General features: G+C 40.0%; 1 protein-coding gene across 9 annotated transcripts in view; it reads right to left on the minus strand.

Annotated features, from left to right (window-relative positions):
• Positions 1-18,557, minus strand: part of LOC122885599 (diacylglycerol kinase beta) — a 110,361-nt gene that overhangs the window by 49,448 nt on the left and 42,356 nt on the right. For all 9 annotated transcript variants that reach the window (XR_006380147.1, XR_006380146.1, XM_044216895.1 and 6 more), the window contains 6 exons: positions 17,473-17,583; positions 17,298-17,371; positions 14,559-14,633; positions 11,174-11,259; positions 10,316-10,405; positions 6,712-6,872 (listed from right to left, as the gene is read on the minus strand). Coding sequence is in view for 7 of the 9 variants with exons in the window: in XM_044216895.1 (XP_044072830.1) it covers positions 6,712-6,872; positions 10,316-10,405; positions 11,174-11,259; positions 14,559-14,633; positions 17,298-17,371; positions 17,473-17,583 (597 nt within the window). In the remaining 2 variants the exon portion in view is untranslated. The remainder of the gene's footprint in view (positions 1-6,711; positions 6,873-10,315; positions 10,406-11,173; positions 11,260-14,558; positions 14,634-17,297; positions 17,372-17,472; positions 17,584-18,557) is intronic.

An 18,557-nucleotide genomic window follows, 5' to 3' on the forward strand; every position in this document is an offset into this window, starting at 1 on the left:
CCTTTAATGTCTTACAGACATACTTAAGATTTGAAGCAAAGTTTTCAGGGGCTTTGAAGACGGTGTGTGTGAATGTGTTTTTGTGTCGACGTGTTTGACCATGTGTGTGTTTTTGAGCTCCGTTCCTCCTGTCTTTAAGACCAGCCAGGTGTCACTCAGCACGGTCATTCATTACCTTGGTAACCTGGCCTGAACCTGGCAGGCGCTTACTTCCTGTCACTGATACTTCCCCTGACCTTCAGTCTCTGCCAGCGCTACTCCATCTCTCTCTCTCACACACACACACACACAGATCATTTTATATGCACACTTTCTGTTCCTTGTGGCCTTGCCTGTTTTCTGAACAAACACTAACACACTATTCTGGACAGCATTACATTTAATAGGCTGTTGTCTCAGTACACTTACTCTCCCATAAGAGGTTATATACTGGCAGCAATTTCAGGGAGTAACTGTAACACCATCACAGTCTTCCTACTTCCTACAAAACCATGAAAAATTCTGATGTGACTCTCAACCTATGAAGTATTCTGGTGTCACAAAGGCAAACACTCGCCAAACACTCGCCAACCATTGCAGAGATCTGAGTTCAGCTACCCTCACTAGTGCCTCCGGTTTGGCTGAGTGCTCAGTAATTCCCCTTTCAGATATGCACCCCTTTGTGTAAATCTGATGGAGACTTAAAACGTTGGTCTCATGTCTGAATAAGCACCTGAGTCACTTTTACATAAAAGTCACGACGGCAATCTTACCAGGTCGGACCTAGTAACATTTCCGTAGCGCTTTCAACGACGGCGCAAGTCTGAATTGAATGCCGTCAGATTAACATAAAAGCTGTAGCAGCACGAGATGAAACATGCAGAGAGAGATTATAAAAGCGTCATTCATTCTTTCCAATTGCAGGATGAATAAAATAAAGTCCAGCAAAACGCATTACATACAGCATGTGAGCTAATATGAATTAAACGAGAGTCCCAACTTAACGTCCTCTCACTCAATGCTTGTTCACTGTTTGACTTTATAAAACAGGCAGCAAAATTCGCTCTCTAATAACGTTAAATGATGAAAGTGATGCGGAAATGTATCAGTGGATTCACTGAGGCACGTTCCTCGCACTCACAACGGTTATTAATTAGGACTTCAAGAGCAAAATATGTTGTAAAATCCTTCAATGATGCAGCCTGTGAAAGAACAAAAACACTCTTCTTCCTAGCTAACAGTTTTAACTCCCGGCTGCTCTCTCTCTCTCTTTAATTCACGATAACGATATTATCGCGATATCTATTATCTATTATAGAAAATATGAAAAATGTTTAAAAAAACAATGCTATCAGTCAAATTCATCTTTAACTTTGCGTGTTTTGTCTTTACCGCCACCTACTATGACAAAGCGAGAACAGAAAGAAATGGAAATGATTGAAGAGGCGCTGGATTATTTACATGATATTATCATATGTGTATTATTATCAATTATCAATATTTCATTTTTAAATATCACTGTTATCGTCAATACCGTTATATCGCGACACCCCTAGTCTGAATGACAAAAAGCTTTAACAGATAGATGAACCAAACAATGTTACGTATTCCATGTCTGAAAACAGCATATCTACAATGGGGAACCGGGTGAGAGATCATATCCTCTGCCTGAATTTATCAAGTGTCTCACAGTGAGTTCAGACATGCAGCTAGAAAGAAGCAGGCTGTCTCTAGCCTCCTACCGAATCAGTAGCTGTAGGGAGGATTTCATTTTGAGCACATCATTTACATATGTGGGCTGTTGGTTTCTGTCATAGATGTGTATTTATTTTCTGTGCCAATCAATTCAAGTACCATTGTTTCTTCAACTTGTTACTGATTTTAACTCAAACTTTTTCTAACTCCCCCTTGTTGCGTCGCTCGGTACTAATCTTTGCATCTCTGTGGTCGCACCTCCTTGAACAGCAGACTCTAAAATCACGTGGCATTCTGCTGCATCCTGTCGTTTGGTAGCTGCGTGTCTGAATGCCAATACATGCTCAAAATTCTCAAGACATACGTTCTTACTTTTAGACTGAAGAAGATTCAAGAGGGCTGCAGTGCACGGCATTAACCCCTTCATGTTAGGTGTCTGCCTATCAGGTGGAAGAAGCAGCTAGCGACTTATATGTCCATCAGAAGAGGCACAGGATAGTGTACACCCTCCTGGCTAATGGCAAAGTCAGGGATTGCGGTACACATTAGGAACTGGCCATTAACACTAGGAATCATCTTGCAGGGCACACACACACACATTCATGTGCATTCAAGTGCATGGACATAAATACACATTTACACCTGTGCACCCATCCACAGAAACTCCTGCACAGAGACACGCGCTGCAGAGGGATCAGCTTCCTCCCTGTAACATGAGGTGGCATCTTTAATGGCTGCTGACATGGTGTGATTTCCTTCTCTCAAATTCCTGTCAGGAGATTCTTTCCAGGCTGCAGGTCAAGTGAAAGCACTTTAGGAACCGATACCGACCAGCATATGTACACAGATGGTTAAATCCACTGCTATTATTTGTAAATGAATTTATTAATTCAACAGAAAGCATGTTTTAGGACGGAGGCTTTCAAAGTATTATTATTTTAATATCTGCCACGGAATCAACTTCAATACTGACACATTTAAAACAAGACAGGAAATATCTGTGCTGTAACTGATGGAGCTATTAAATGCAACAGTATAGAATTATATGGAGACACATGAAGCTAAACATGAAGCAGAGGGGCTTCGCACAAATTCCTATTGCTCTCTGCTTAGTGTAGTACTGCCAGCCCCAAACAGTGAGCCCACTGCTCAATGAACCTTTAGGCAGCAGGTGCTCCTGCCAATAGCACAGTGGCTAAACCTACTAAATCCTCTTCTTCTATAACGATTATAAATATTAATTTTGGTATGTTTAATGCTATTTCCAAATATTTGCACTTATAACATGCAAACAGAAAAACTTATTTTTTATATCAATAAAATCTTATCTCATCTAAAATATGTGACTAGACTGAAACAGAAATGACATAATATACCTTCTGATTTACAGTTCTGAGTGCCTTGACTGAGCCAACCACATGCTCCACACCATGTCATCCACAATTAAGTCAGTGAGATAAAGGACAGATGATGAAGCTTTCAGATTTGGCCTTGCCAGCCTCCCGTCTCCGTAGCAACCAAACCCTGAGTAGCAAGGTCTGTGATGGGATGGCAGGAAACGCAAACCCTGTATGGTTAGTAAACCAGATTTGAGGGTTACTAATGGCTACATCATTGGTGTGAGTCAGAGATTGTTTTGCTCAGGTGTCGTGTGCACCCAGATACTCAGCCATCTGTCACTATGGCTCTCGCAGGCCCAGCGATCTGTCGCTTTGTTTAATGAGAGGAAAACTGTCACAGTTTCACACAGACTGCCTATACATTAAAAGCTCTGTGTTATTCTATATTTTTCTTTTTGTCAACAAATCCCATGAAAAGATCAAAACCAACCATGTGTTACTTTCTTTTTCTTGGCACTATAAGCCCAAGTCAAAAAACTTTAAAAGACTAAGTTGTTGTGGACTAATTTTAGCCACAGATTAATTTGCTTTGGAAAACTTATACGTGAGGACAAAAAATTTCACTGGTGGGTTTAATGCAGGAAACCTTGCAGACTGTGTACTTGGTCACTCCAGCGTTCATAACAGGCTACAGCCCGTCAGTCATCACTGATGAACCTGGTTATTATCTCTGATTAACAGTAGTTTTCAAACATTTTTTTCAAATTCCTTCAAATTTACCTTAAAGCTGGAGTGCAGAACTTTTGTCTCCCTCTTCGGGCAGTGAGAGTAATTACACAAACACTGTTGACGCGTGCCAGACTCGTGTTCAGAAATAGTTACAAAATACAGAGACATTTCCACAGCTCCAAGACAATAATCCATTATTTAGGCAGAGAAATGTAATAGCTAGATAGCCCAATCCAAATATTTTACCAACCTGTCCAAGAGCAGTAACGTGACATTGTGTCTGCCCTCAGTCCCGTCTCTCAGCGCTCTCCAGCAAGTTAAAGCTAACGCTACACCAGTGGTTATCCGTGTTTGTCCTCGCTGTCCATCACTTTCATTTTTGGGACTCTAATCCTTCCTCTGAACGCTGAGTTTCTTTTTTATCTGGAGCATCAGAATGCTTCTTAGGTTTTACTAGCATATTAACACAAACTATACAATCATAATAAACACAATAAACAATAATAAACATTCTCTCCAATGGACCTTTTTTTTTTTTAATAGCAATGGCAGATCGCGGCGCTCTCTACATGGCTCTGGGTTGCTCCCTCCTTCCACTCTGGCAAACCAATAACTGCTGGTTGGTGTAAAACGCATCATTACCAGTGCACCAGCACAGGAATGTCGCCACAGACACCAGATTTAAAAATTCTGTATACTGCGAAACACAGAGAGATTTACCTGGCGGCGTTAGGCTTAATCAGCATTGCGTGAACTCGTTTGGCAAGGGCTTGAATGTAACAGACCTAATTTGCTTGTGTTGTGGGTCCCCATTTTGTTTGTCTCGTGTACACGCACAAGGACATAAATGCGGGCGCACGTGGGTTCCTGCCAAGGATATCGTGCTATTCCACTGATCAACAGGTGGCGATAACTCGCCTAGAAGTCCTGCAGTACACCTGTACATTTCTGCAGCACGGTGAGAAGTGAAACAACTGTAGATCAGTAAAAACTAGATTTTCAGTGTTAAGTTACTCTTTAAGTATAACAATGCATCATAATATATGATCTAATGATTTATTTTGTGTATTAAATCTGTAAGTAACTACAGCCATCACATGAATAAAATGGAGTAAAAAGTGTAATACTAAAGGTGGAGTTACACACAATAGGAATATTTCTTACACCACCGTTACGTCAAAACCGTACTAAGTATCATACTTAATGTAAATGTATGTAGCTCCTTCGCAAGTCTGGAGACTACTGTATCGGATTATACAGTGATGATACACAAACTGTTGAATGTGAGAAATTAAAGAGACAAAATGTGGCAATACGCATCATCGAGCCAAGACAGCTTGTTAAATGTTATTGTCTACCTCTATCTGACATACTGGCAGTTGATTCATCTTGTGCTGCATCTTTGATTAAAAAGCTGTTTAGCCAGGACAAGGTACAAATGAGAATGTACAAATGGCAACGTGTTACATATATATTACTATGTCACTGGCTTCCTCTGTGCGGTGTTATGCTTACGTGGTGTGCGTCTACACCGACACATACGCAGATATCAGTGGGGGTGCGGTTGTATAACATCACCGTGGTTCATCCTCCTCCTGCCAAAACCCTCTAACCTTCTACCTGTGCACATATGTCCACTTCACACTTATGTCACTTCTGTTTACTTATAGTCATATGTGCTGTATATTCAATGACTTTTACTGTTATTATTTATCAGCTTAATGGTGCTTGAATGTTTAAGAAAAAAACATCAGATGGCACGTACTTTAGCCGTTATGGGGATGACTCAGCTCAAAGTTTGGCAAAACACCAAGGTTAACAGTCTGGTGTCCATTGCTGCACTGGAATATTCACTGTGCTTCTAATTACAAGTTCAGTATGTTGGTGTTTATTTACTGTGCTGGTAAACGAGAAAAAAAGAAGGGTGCAAGCTATTTATAGGATGCCTGCAAAGACTGCAAGCTGGAATTCAATTAAAGAACTACGAATTGTTGTTGTGCACAGGTTGATGGTTAAACTGTATCCTCAAGATTCATTTGTCCAAACCACAATACAGAAGTGGTAGGTCTATGGTCCATGGCCGCTGTATTTAACACATTTACTGACTTACAGTTGGGACAGAGCCACTATTTAACTACATTGAAGCTAAATCAGCAGTCCAGCACTGTGAAAACTTCACGAAGGCCTCGTTTGTCACCTCTGTATAAACGTCCCTGAGCCTTTATACTAGTATCTCCATCAGGACAAGATAAAAAGGTTGCTAAGCAACTGGAACCTGGCAGCATGTTTCTTGCCTCCAATTAAAAGATGAAAACCTGCCCAAGAGGGAGCAGAAATTCACTGATGAATCTACTAATGGCTTATGTCCACAAAGACCAGATCATCTTTTTCCACCACGCTGTTATTGTAACAACTATGTCTCAGTCAGACAATTTGGAGGCAGGATTCTTATGTCTGATTTACAAAACTATTAATCGGAACAAATAACCAATATATCTGATGCTATATTGTATATTTTATGGTTTTACATACACACTGGTCACTGGTTCAAATTTACATTCAAATGTATTATTGAGATTACATAGATGAACTTTATTAGATTTTGTTAAGGGCATGTTTAATTGTAATTGGCCAATACCAAGACATTATGTCATAGTTGATTAAGCTAAATATTCAATAAATACCTGTTGGTAAATGGATAATTAATTATTTATTTTTTAAAATATATGTAACATGACATTTTAGTGGTTGAAAAATAATACACTTGTATTAGAATTGGATGATTATTGGATGTTCAATTTTTTCTTCAAGTTCTTTAAGAAGCATATCTAGTAAATAAATGCAAACAATAGTGTGGATTTCTTTCCTTTGAAAACTTTCCCCAAGTAGTTTCCACCATAGTCAAGCCACACAGGAATTTAAACATGTCAGTCATATGTAATGTTGTTCTCTGTATCAGTTTCCTTACCACTCCAATAGAGAAGTAGTTGTTGACAATGCTGTAGGGGACAGGGTCTCCCTTCTCCTCCTTGTCATCAGGGACGATGTCTATGTTCCAGCGGTCCAGCACCACCTCTGTGCTGTGCTCAATGTCCCGGAGGAACTTCAGCAAGCTGCCACCCTCATAACCTGCCGAGAACAGAGGAAGATGCTATAAGTAAAAATACGAGTAAATGCACAGATACAGAGACCAGAAAGGATACATGATATGCCCTAAAGTACACCCATGTCCACTTTTGTGTACTTCTGGTGTGTGGCTGTATGTCTTGGTTTGCTCCAATTAGTTCCAGTTTGACACTTACGTCAAGGAACTGACCATAACGCAATGCTTCATTTAAGAAAAAATCTTAAGGCTACAGCATGCAATAATATTCTAGAGAATAACCTGACTGGCCTGCACAGAGCCCTGACCTCAACACATTTGGGATGAACTGGAACCTCACGACCTCACGAATGCTTTTTGTAGCTGAATGGGAGCAAATCCCTGCAGCCAGGATCATTTGCAAAGCCTTCAGAGAAGAGTGGAGGCTGTTATAGCAGCAGATTAAGGCCCATAGATTTGGAATGAGAAGTTTAACAATCACATATGGATGTAATCTTTTAATCCAAGGTGTGTTCACAAACTTTTGGCCCATAGTGTAACTCTTTTTAAATGGCTAATCGGTCCAATTCTGTAATCAATTCTGTACTATTATACTGTATAATTATTCCAAGATATAATATCCTACAATTTTGTGTTGTAGAATACTTTAAAAGGTCCACTGTGTAACATTTAGGAGGAGCTATTGGCTGAAATGGAATATAATATTTATATTTTCATTAATGCATAATCACCTGAAAATAAGAATCGTTGTGTTTGCATTACCTTAAAATAAGCCGTTTTTAATCTACACAGGAACGGGTCCCCTTCCACAGAGGTCTCCATGTTCCACCGCCATGTTTCTACAGTAGTCCAGAACAGATAAACCAAACACTGGCTCTAGATAGGACCTTTCGCGGCCACTGTAGTTTCTCCTACACACTTGGAAGGGGAGGGTGAGGCGAGCGGTATTCAAATGGTTGCAAACTGCAATTTCACCACTAGATGCCACTAAATCCCACACACTGGACCTTTAAAGTCAGAAAGTGTATTTTGTTTTTTAAAAAGAGGGTTTAAAATATAAACGTAATAAATTGAATCAGCCCTAGTGTGAGTTCATGTGAACAAAAGCTGGCAGAGATTTTAATCTCCTGACTTTACCTTTCCATAATTAATATTTCACCTAATCCATATTGTTGAAATGGTGGACTACAGTATATGGGTTCAAACATCAAACACAATGGCACTGATTAGGCTGCCATTTCATAGAGCCCACCGCCCTCACCACCACCGAACACAGCCCAGGCCTGACAGCTCCCCAGGGAGCTCTCTGGTTTGGCTCCGCAGCTGACAGCCTGCTTCAGCAGGCATCTTAATAGCGATCAGAGGCGGAAGTATGTTCTATGGGTGTCACGAGGGGGTGAGGCATTAATGAGTAGCATTACACTGGGAGCATCATGTGTGGAATACGAGCATGTTTGCATATACACATTTTCTGACATACTGGTACTCTGAAGATATATTAGCAATTTCAGAGGGAACAATTTCCTTTTCGTATAAAAACAATTGTACCTTTCCCACGGGATCCCTCACCACATTTTATCCTGAATATGTGCACACACTCACACACACACATATGCACTATGCATTCATACACATGTGTATCACACACTAAAGAGCCCTTCAATAGTCTCAAATATACAGACATCAACATAAGATATCAGTAGAAGCTTTTGTCACAGCCATAAACTCAAACATAATGAAGTCCTTTGTGGAAAATCTAACAAGACTAACGAGTGTGAAGCCATGCTAGCTTTTCTGTGCAGGTATGTTTACATTTTTACCATGCATCTTAGTAACATTTGCTAATAAGCACTAAACACAAAGTACAGCTTAGGCTGATGGAAATTGTCATTAGTTTTGCAGGTTTTTGGTCATAAACCAAAGTATTGGACAATTTTAAATTTTGACCTGATGATGGCGCTACATGAAAAGTCAGGGGCATGTCAGGGGAAATTTCATCACAATCCATCCGACAGTTGTCAAGATATTTCACTAAAAGCCAAAAACCTGCTGGCCATTGCTAAAGGAAAAGTCAGCATATCAGCAAAGTCACTAGGATTCATCCTCTGGGGACCATGAATGGCTGTACAAAATTTCGTGCCAATACATTTTGTGGATGTCGAGATATTTCACAGGATAAGTGAAATGTTTGACCTGCTTTCCCCATTGGGATTAACAAAGTACTATATCTATCTATCTATCTATCTATCTATCTATCTATCTATCTATCTATCTATCTATCTATCTATCTATAAGCCAAAAATGTCAACTTGCTGGTGGAGCTACAGGAGAAGTCAGGGGATGACCATGATAGGGATTCATCCTTTGGGGAACATGAATGTCTATAATAATGAAAATTTAAAAAAGAAAAAGAAAAATCATGGCAATCCATCCAATAGTTGTTGAGATATTTCAGTCTGGACCAAAGTGGTGGACCAACCGACTGGCAGATATTGCCATCCCTAGAGCTACGGTGTTAGCATGGGTACAATCTGACTGCTCATCCTTACGCTGTCTGCAGAGGTAAATATTCATCAGGTTAAATGGCTGCAGAGCCTCCATCTCTTACTTCAATGTTTATTTCTGGGAAAGATGATCAACATGATTCAACAGAAGTCCCAAAGCCCCCCGGACCTGCCAGCTTATTGACAAAATATCATTCATAAGCCTGGCTAAGTGCTCTGCTGGTCCTCCAAGCAGCAACAATCAAGCAGTCATAACCAGCCATTCTAATTACTGCCCCAAAGTACTGCAACAAATCAATGGCTGGCAGAGGATTTACAGCACAAGTGCTTTGCATATTAACAAATTTGACACATAAGAGCTCCTAATTTCCTCTTCCCATCTTTCATTTCATAAAAACATGCACACACATACCTGCCTTTTGCATCCTAGTGTGCCACCGAGAGCCTTCCTGAAAGTTCAGACACTCTAAACTGAACCCTAACAGAGTGTTTAGACTGCTGTCAAGTCAATCAACTACCCATAGTAAGCCTGTTCTGTCTTTAACGAACCAAACTGAACCTTTAAAGATAATCTGATATCTTTTTCTCTCCCCTGAAGTATTGGGAGAACAACTAGAAATCCATAAATGATGTTTTTCATCCCCATGATCCAGAGTTTCCCAGTCCTTTGTAATTTTTTAGTTTAACCCCTTAACATCAATATTTCTTCTTTTATTTCCCCTTAAGTAGCTTTAAGGCTGGAAAAATCATCTTATTCTGTCTGACAGTATCATATATATTCTGTATCAGATTTTTCCAGATCTTCATTGAAGCTATATGATGTTTGCATTAGGAAATATTCTAGATGTCTTGTGCATCGTTTTATACACATTTCCATTTCTGTGTGAAATGATTCAAATTTGACCGGCCTGTTCTGGTCTAGATTACACAAAACACACACACAGATGATAGAGTGAGTGCCTCACCTCCTCCCCAGCGTAAGCAGCGTGCCAGGTCGTTCCCTGTGCCCAGAGGAAGGATGGCCACTGGAGGGTGCCTGGCAAAGTTGGCCTTATCTGCAAAGGCAATGACAAACAGGTCGGTCTTATATTTGGTGAACAGTCCTTGAAACAACTGTTTCTAGGACAACTTGCTTAGTACTTCTATTCCTGTGTGCACTGACGTGATAGTGAGCAGCTGTAGCAAAAGAGTTTCCCCTTGGGGATCAATGAAGTATTTCTGATTCTGATTATTGTCGTTGCTTCTGTCATTGTGTCTATTGGTTATAATAACATTATGAGTTAACTGAGATCTGGGAACATGGCAACATCGCTAGAACAAAGCCTGATGAGGCAAGAAATGCAAGTGGTCAGATGACCAGATGATGATGTAACGAAGGCTAACTTTTTAGCCATGTTACATGTATCTACCACTTTAACTGGAGGCAAAACCAAACGTGAGTACACCTGGAATGTCCTTAATAATCCCTCATTGCACCTAACCGGAAAACTGTGTGTTCAGGATTACGGCAAGTACAGCAGGTCAAAATGTAGTCTGTCTATAAACTGTGGTGGATGTTTACATTAGACAGTTTGGGTAAAAATTTTACCTTTTACCTTCATTTTCTCTGTCAAAAAATGTGGCTAATAGGATAGTTTGTTTACAACCTGTCTGACTTTCTAACTGTTTGTTGCCCCACCTGATTTCTTTTTAGCGATCCCAGATCTCAGTAACTAACTTGGTAACAATAACCCCTAGAAACCATGGCCCAAAATAATCCAAGTTGTAACTACTGGTAATTTTTGATGTTCCAGTCATTGGTCCAGAGGATAGAATCTGCGTACCTATACAGTCGAGGATCCAGCCCACGGTGCCATCACCTCCACAAGCAAGCACCCGGAAATCAGGGACGTCATGGAAAAAGTTGAGCCTAAGAGGACAGAAGATCCAGTAAATTTAACCAACACATGCAAAAACAAGTGTTTTACAAAAGGTATTGTTTGGCCTTTTTCTACACAAAGCTCCCCAATCTCAATGTCAAAGTGTATTATAGGTGATACGTCCACTGATCAGATTTCATAAGACGGATTTTCTAAGTTCTGAATGATTTAATGAACTGAAAGGCTGATGGGCAGAGAGACACAGAGAAAGAAAGACAGAGAGAGAGAGAGAGAGAGAGAGAGAGAGAGAGAGAGAGTTTAATCAATGCGTGCCCTCTCCAGCTGTGTTCACTCCACTCCTTTCCCTAGAAACCATAGTCACAGAATGGTCACAGAGTGTGTGCCCTTCAAAGGGACCTTTAATGTGTGTTGGGACAAAGGTGTCGACAGGAGCTTTCATCTCTCTCTGTCATGAGACAGCTGCATACAGGGCACAGACCCCTTTCACACCGACCACCTGGTCCTGCACAGTAACACCCATAGACCCTCCAAACCACATCTTAACTTAAATAATGTGGGTTTACTAAAAACTACAGTGCCCAGCTGTTTCAGGAAATTGCCAGGCCATTTCCTAAAAACTAAACTATATATTTGTGACACATCTTCCCATCTTTAACGTCTGCAGAGATGGTAGGGAAGTTGGAAAGTACTGAAAGATGGACTTAGGCTGCATTCAGACTAACTTTAGCCCTGTGTGAAAAAAATGCAGACCAGTCCGCAGGGTCGTCCACCAAAAAAAGTTGAACCTAGCACAACTTTTGCTGGGCTGCAATGCGACGTCATTCGGCAAAGTGATGTGTGTGAGGCAATCAAACACATGGAAGCGCAAATCCTAATAGGTTACTTTTTATTGTGAACTCTGATGTTTACTTTGTGATCATCGCGATGAAAGATAAAAAAGCTGCCACCGTGATAAACCTTGTGTCAGAGTTTTATAAACTGCTGTGCTTTGCTTTGGTGTCTGACAAGCCCTCATACTAATGGATCTATTATCCAACTGGACTTTCTGGATTACATTTCATGATTCACTGGTACCTGAAACAACATTGCCAGCCTTATTCCTTTAAGTCTAAACAGTCTAAAGGCGTACTCCTAAACAGCGTTCTCAGTTTTTGCTCTAATGTTACTGTCTTGTCAGTGGTCCACTCAAATAAAGTAGGTGGTGGATTATTTCTGGATCAGGTCAGATGATGCCGAGGCCATGAGGCAAACAGCCCTCTCTAATGGACATGCAGAGAGACTACACCAACATGCACTCGCTGTGGAGACATTTCCACAACATGGAGCTATGTATCGTATCAACCAAAACCTTTCCATGTCAACATAAAATTTTAATTAAGCCACCTAATCCTGACTGTTTGTGGCTATGCTTTATGTATGACACTTTATGAGAAACATGTCTAAGAACAAAGAGACAAATGGAGGTTTACATTAACGGAAGGGCTGAAAAAATGTTTGTAATGACTGAAAGTACAGCGAGGAATTGCATTCCCTAAACAAATTACTCAGAGTAGGCTGCCTCTCACCTCAAAGCCTCCTGAGCCTGTTGCTAGGGAGCCCATGGTAACAGTTGTGGAGAGTTCAGCTGAGAGCAGATTAACCCTCTACGTGACAACAGACCTTCATTCAGCCCTGTGCGATTATTTGTATGCATGTGTTTATATTCACTTGTGCATACTGTAGAGCATCTCTCGCCCTCTTAGCAGCACCAGCACAACTCTCCCACTGCTCAGTAATAGCAGTATTACATCACCTCATTTAAGATATGAAAAGGCCCCTGTGCTCAGATGTGTGTTACTGGAATAATAGACCAAATGCACTTGAAAAGATGGAGTTGAAACGACAAAGGAGCTTCTTTATCAATAACTACATAACATTACTGTGAGTCCCAATCACAACAATATGGTCTACTGTGGAAACAACATTTTATCAAGAATGGAATGAAAAATGTACTAATAACAAAACTAAGGATGAGCAAAAGTGACACGATATTACACGATTTTTGACCTAACATCCTAGTAGTGATAAGTGATGACATTTTGGGGAAGCCTGTTTAATGCCTATTAACCAAACAGGCAAAGATTACTTGTTTCTTTGTTTGAACAAAAACGCTGTTTAGTTCACAACGTTGATCACTGAACTATAACGTATTTATGACGGAAATTACAAAAACTAAAATTCCAAAAGGCTGAGTCTCAAATCACAATATTGATATCTTTTCCAGTGTTCAAAGTCACATCAGAGTAACACAGTCTTTGTGTTTGACGCCGCATGTATCATCTACAGCTTTCTCCCCTAAGACCTGAGTGCGTCATTGGGTCGCTTTTCCTACAATGAGCTCTCGAGGGCAGCAGCTCCGCTAGTCGTGACTGAGAGAGAGTGAGACATAAACAGACAAGGGAGGAGAGAGATTCACACAAATGGAAGTGAAAAGATGGTGAAGGGAGTGTTTCACCTTCAAGGTAAAGCATTTACAGCCCTTGTGCTGCGTAGGGCAATTTTCTTCCGTGAATGGACAGAAGAAAAGGCACAACAGCATTCATTTCAAAGTACAAGCTGTACTCAGCTCTGACGTATGCACGAGTGTGTGTGTGTGTGTGTGTGTGTGTGTGTGTGTGTGTGTGTGTGTGTGTGTGTGTGTGTGTGTATCAAGAGGTCAAATGTACTGCGGTGCTCCCATTCCCCTTCACCGACCTCCACAGCAGCTTAGTTTGACATGAAGGAAAGAGGTGGTCTGACAGTGCAGCTCCCTGACTGAACAATAACTAACTGTATTTCTACTTAATGTAGAATGTAGATGTTCTGAAATAGATTCTGAAATATAAACTCCTGATGCAGCTTAAAGTGATAGCTTTATTTCTTTGTGTCTGGCTCTGTAGGTCAATTCTTTATCCACTGAAAGATAGTCTGAAGTTTGCATATTCTTTTTAATATGCTCTAACAGGCTGGTGCAGGCCTGTATCTTAACCCAAAAGACCCAAAGGATTTCTAAAGGCCCAGCTAGACACGATCAATCTCTGATCAGGACATGGGACATCACTCAACTCAAGAAATAAATCCTGCCTGAATGAGCCTTACAACTGATATATTGATAGTTTTTTGAAATACATTTTAAGTAAAAAAAATAAATAAATTTGGACTTTCCACCATGTTCTGAAAGAAGCATGCCATCCTTGTGTGAGGCCTACATTATGAACAGTGTCCTGGGACAGACACGGTTGGCAAAGGCCTGCTCTATCCATTCACCGACATAAAAATGGCAACAAAGAGATGAATCCAGCAGACTTACCCTACCATTGGTCCCCCTCGATCCAAACTGTACACCTGCCTGGGGTTTAGTAGGTACCTGAACTTTCTCAGTACCCTGGAAGAAGACAGAAAGACAGGAACAATGCAAATAGTTAGAAATACATTGAGCAAGCTGAATAGGTTATGTGTTCATCTATATGTTAGGAGACCTCCACCATAGCCTCTTAAGGCTGCACAGGTTTACTGCATGTCAAACTGTGCTGAATGGGTTTAATTAAATCTTGGTTGCAGTGTGTGTCAGAATATATACATTTTGAGGCATGTCAGAGGGTGCAATAAATGTCAGCTGAATCGTAGCGCTATGATGTCAATAGAAAAGAAATACAAGCAAAGACACGTCATCAACTTGCATCATTCATTTTTGCGGTTCTCATGATGAAACCTTTTCAGAAGACCAAAGAATCACCAGCATTTTTCTCAGGATTGTCAACTTTTGCCTAGGATAGCCCAAAATTGCATGGTACTTGGGAACCTTTAAACTCTGCTGGGATAACGAGATGGGTCCATTTTTAGAATCTCATGTTAGGCAGCCAAACAGTTTTTCAAGTACTGTATATTTAAAGTTCTACATGAGAATCCAAAAAGTTTCCAGAGATATAAAATACATTTATGTCAAGTTGACTGATGTGTATAAACTGAACAACCTAGAATATAACATTTCATGGAATGCTGCAGCCATACAAAACACGACATCTTGGGTTTGAATATTTAAATCAGTGTAAGCATCATATCACTCTGTGAAGGCATGTGAAATTACTTCTGTATAACTTCCACACGCATCTGAAATAAGCCAAAGTGGCGCTGCAGTTTCTGTCTGTAATATACAGAAATAATCATTTCAGACTTCAGGGAGAAGAGGCATAATATAAAAGAGAGATGAAGAAGTGGAGAGTTTTACTTTGCAATCTTCCATCTATGATCTTTTTGCTCTCACAGGCTGTCAGTGTGTTAGCGCGCTGCACATCGACACAGCAGCAGTTTCCTGTAACCTTGTGAGGGTTACATAAACTGCTCATTGAAGACAATTATCTTCATGCACATCTCATGCAGGCAATTTTACGGGCTCATAATATGCTTCTAATATCCAACAGGAGGCTAGTCAATGTATTTCATTACACTACTTGAATATATTTATATTAACAAGTGAATGGATGTCTTAGCCATGTGTACTAGAAATCTCCACTACACAAAGGTACATGAGGGACTGATACGTTTAGTCAGTGGATAACAGCGATTTAGACAAATGATGTGAAATCTGTTGACACTTGTATGTAGGGCAGAAATTTATACAACTAACTGATAATTTGCTGTAGTCATAAATCAAACTAAACATGTTATGAAATGAAATTTTCCCCAAAATAGCAACACAATAGCCTCTGGTTTCCTGTTCAAAATGATTTTTTTGTTCTTGTAATGTCTATTAATACAGAATAATTTCCTTTCTGATGGTAATAAAGAGTGTGTTGCTATGGTAATGTTGTCAGGCTGAGGCAGAGCAACACTGGTCTCTGTTGTGTGGTACAGTAGGTGGGGAGCAGAGCAACAATGAAGACATTTATTTACAGCTTGTACAGCCCTCCTCATCTTTAAATGATAGCATTCAGAGGGACAGCAGGGAGGTGCAAAAACTATGGTGCCCTCTGTGAGAGAAATCAGTTTTCTAAAGTGCGCTGTGATTTTCAGATAATGGCCCAAAATACCTCTAATAACAGTGTAATTTAATCATACTATATCTGGGTATCCAAAGGGACTGATTACCAATATTAAGTCCATGTCTGTGATCCTATAGTTCATTTCTCACTACTTCCAGAGGCAGACACTGTACTTGATATATAAATTATCTTTAAGGCTGACAACCCAAAAGTCTCAATTTCCTGCTGCAAGAAGACACTGATCATCACAGTTTACAGTAATAAGGTCTTCTTGTCATGAGCACAGCCCAGAAAATGCTTCAATTAATAAAAGGTAAGGAGACAAGCGGGTTGTCGGGGGGGTTGGGATGAGCTACTTGCTACTAATTATGCCTCCAAAATCCCAAACAAAATAAAAGAAATCAATAAATCAGTGGTTAATCTGGAGTGTTTGTATGCAGGATAATTTAATGCAGAATTAAAATGAAAAGAGAACATTCTAAATTAAAAGACAAAGTGGCAAATAAACTATTATATTGTACTAATCCAACCATAATTAAATGTTAAAGAGAAAACTGAAAAGGCAAATTTTGTTGAAACTGATATTGAAATGACAAATGGATATTGTGAACTGTCAATTTGAAAATGGAGAGTGAAATTTAAACTGGATAAAAGAAAGGCTTAAATGAAAATGCAAAAAAATGAAAAGCTCAAATGCAGAAGCTTAAATTGACATTAAAAACAAAAACAAAAGAAAATTAGAAAGAGAGAATAAACTATTAACATACAAAGATGTGAATGATGTTTTCACCCATTTAATTTATTTCTTTTTTTCAAAAACCTACTAATAAACTAAATTCCCAGATTTTATTTTGAACACTAAAAAATAAAGAGCATTAGTTATCTTTGACCTATAAAATAAGCAGGTTTCAAAGTGTTTATGTGAAGCCAAATGGCTGTCATCAACTTTAACTTCTAACCTCTATGCATGATCTCCATACATGATGTTGCAAATGATAAATGTAAAAGACAATAGTAGAACAGACCACCTGACCACAGCAGAAGGCCCGTGGGTGGCCAGAACTTACCGCTCCCCCTGTCTCCCTCCACTCTTGGGATTGACCAGGACCAGGAGCGGGTGAGTACCTGGGAGAGGGGTGATCTAGAGACAGGAAGGAAAAACAGACTCAGGCATCTGCTAACCAGCTTTGTGTGGTCACAAACCTACAGGATGGACAGCTGCTGGATGCCGGACCAGCGTACCTGCAGTGCTTGTCCGTCTCCAGGGGAGAATTTGAAAGTCTGATTGGTGTCATCAGGGCTGGTGCTGGGTGGCGACTCCCCCTCACCACGCTTCACCACAGAATGACGGTCCTGTGAAAGGAGGAAGACTGATGGACTGGTGCACGGGCCCGGGGTCTTATTTACTCTACAGTGATTCCATGCTAAAGAAGAAGAAAACTGTGCACTAAAAAATATCATCTTTTTACCTGCATGCACTTTCTCTTTATAAATCAAAATGAGTTTTAAATATTCTACAGGTGCCTTGTATTCATGTATGAAACGCCCACTATGAATATGGATAATATGCATATAAAATCAGCTTGTCAATGAGGTATTGTGAGGAAAATTGAGAAGTCAGACCACAAACCCGAAAATAGACTCATCATTAGGTGTGAAATTGAGGCAGGTGTTTGGTGGACATGGGTCTGACATGACTTGTTGGAGGGAATCAGTTGAATGGCAGCGTGTCATTAATACAGCCAGCTCAGTCATTAATCCATCCATTCTCCACTGCCTATCCAGGCTGTGGTGGCAGCAGATAAAATACAGCTAAAAATGCTGTTTCTGTTAGAGTTGTGGTCCTTGTTGGTGTGAATAGTATGACACAGAAGCAGTGCATTTGTCCATATTTGGCAACAATTTTGGGTGCAGTCTGGATCGCACTGAGCTACAGAAAAAATTCTACATAAATACACACTTTACACTAGGGACACCTGACTAAAACTAATGCAGCCTAATACAACAGTCCTTCATGAAGGTTATAATGCTCAGTGTCTGTTCTGGAGAGGTGTTGATTTATGATCATTTTGGAGGTTGTAGTTTGTGGTGCTGACAGGTGTTTCTATTATTTTGTCCACCCCATTTATATCAATGAGGGTAGCTAAATAACAGAAGCACCTCTCTGTGTAATACAATATAGTTCAGCAGCACCACAAACTACAATGTTTAAAATGATCATAACCTTCGTTAATGTAGGAGTCATTGCAGGACCGTTGTATTAGACTGCATTAGTTGTTGTGAGTACTAAGTGTTACTGAGTGTTTATTTCAAATTTCTATTCATAT

Source organism: Siniperca chuatsi, linkage group LG12 (assembly GCF_020085105.1).
Source record: "Siniperca chuatsi isolate FFG_IHB_CAS linkage group LG12, ASM2008510v1, whole genome shotgun sequence".
Taxonomy (NCBI): Eukaryota; Metazoa; Chordata; class Actinopteri; order Centrarchiformes; family Sinipercidae; genus Siniperca; species Siniperca chuatsi.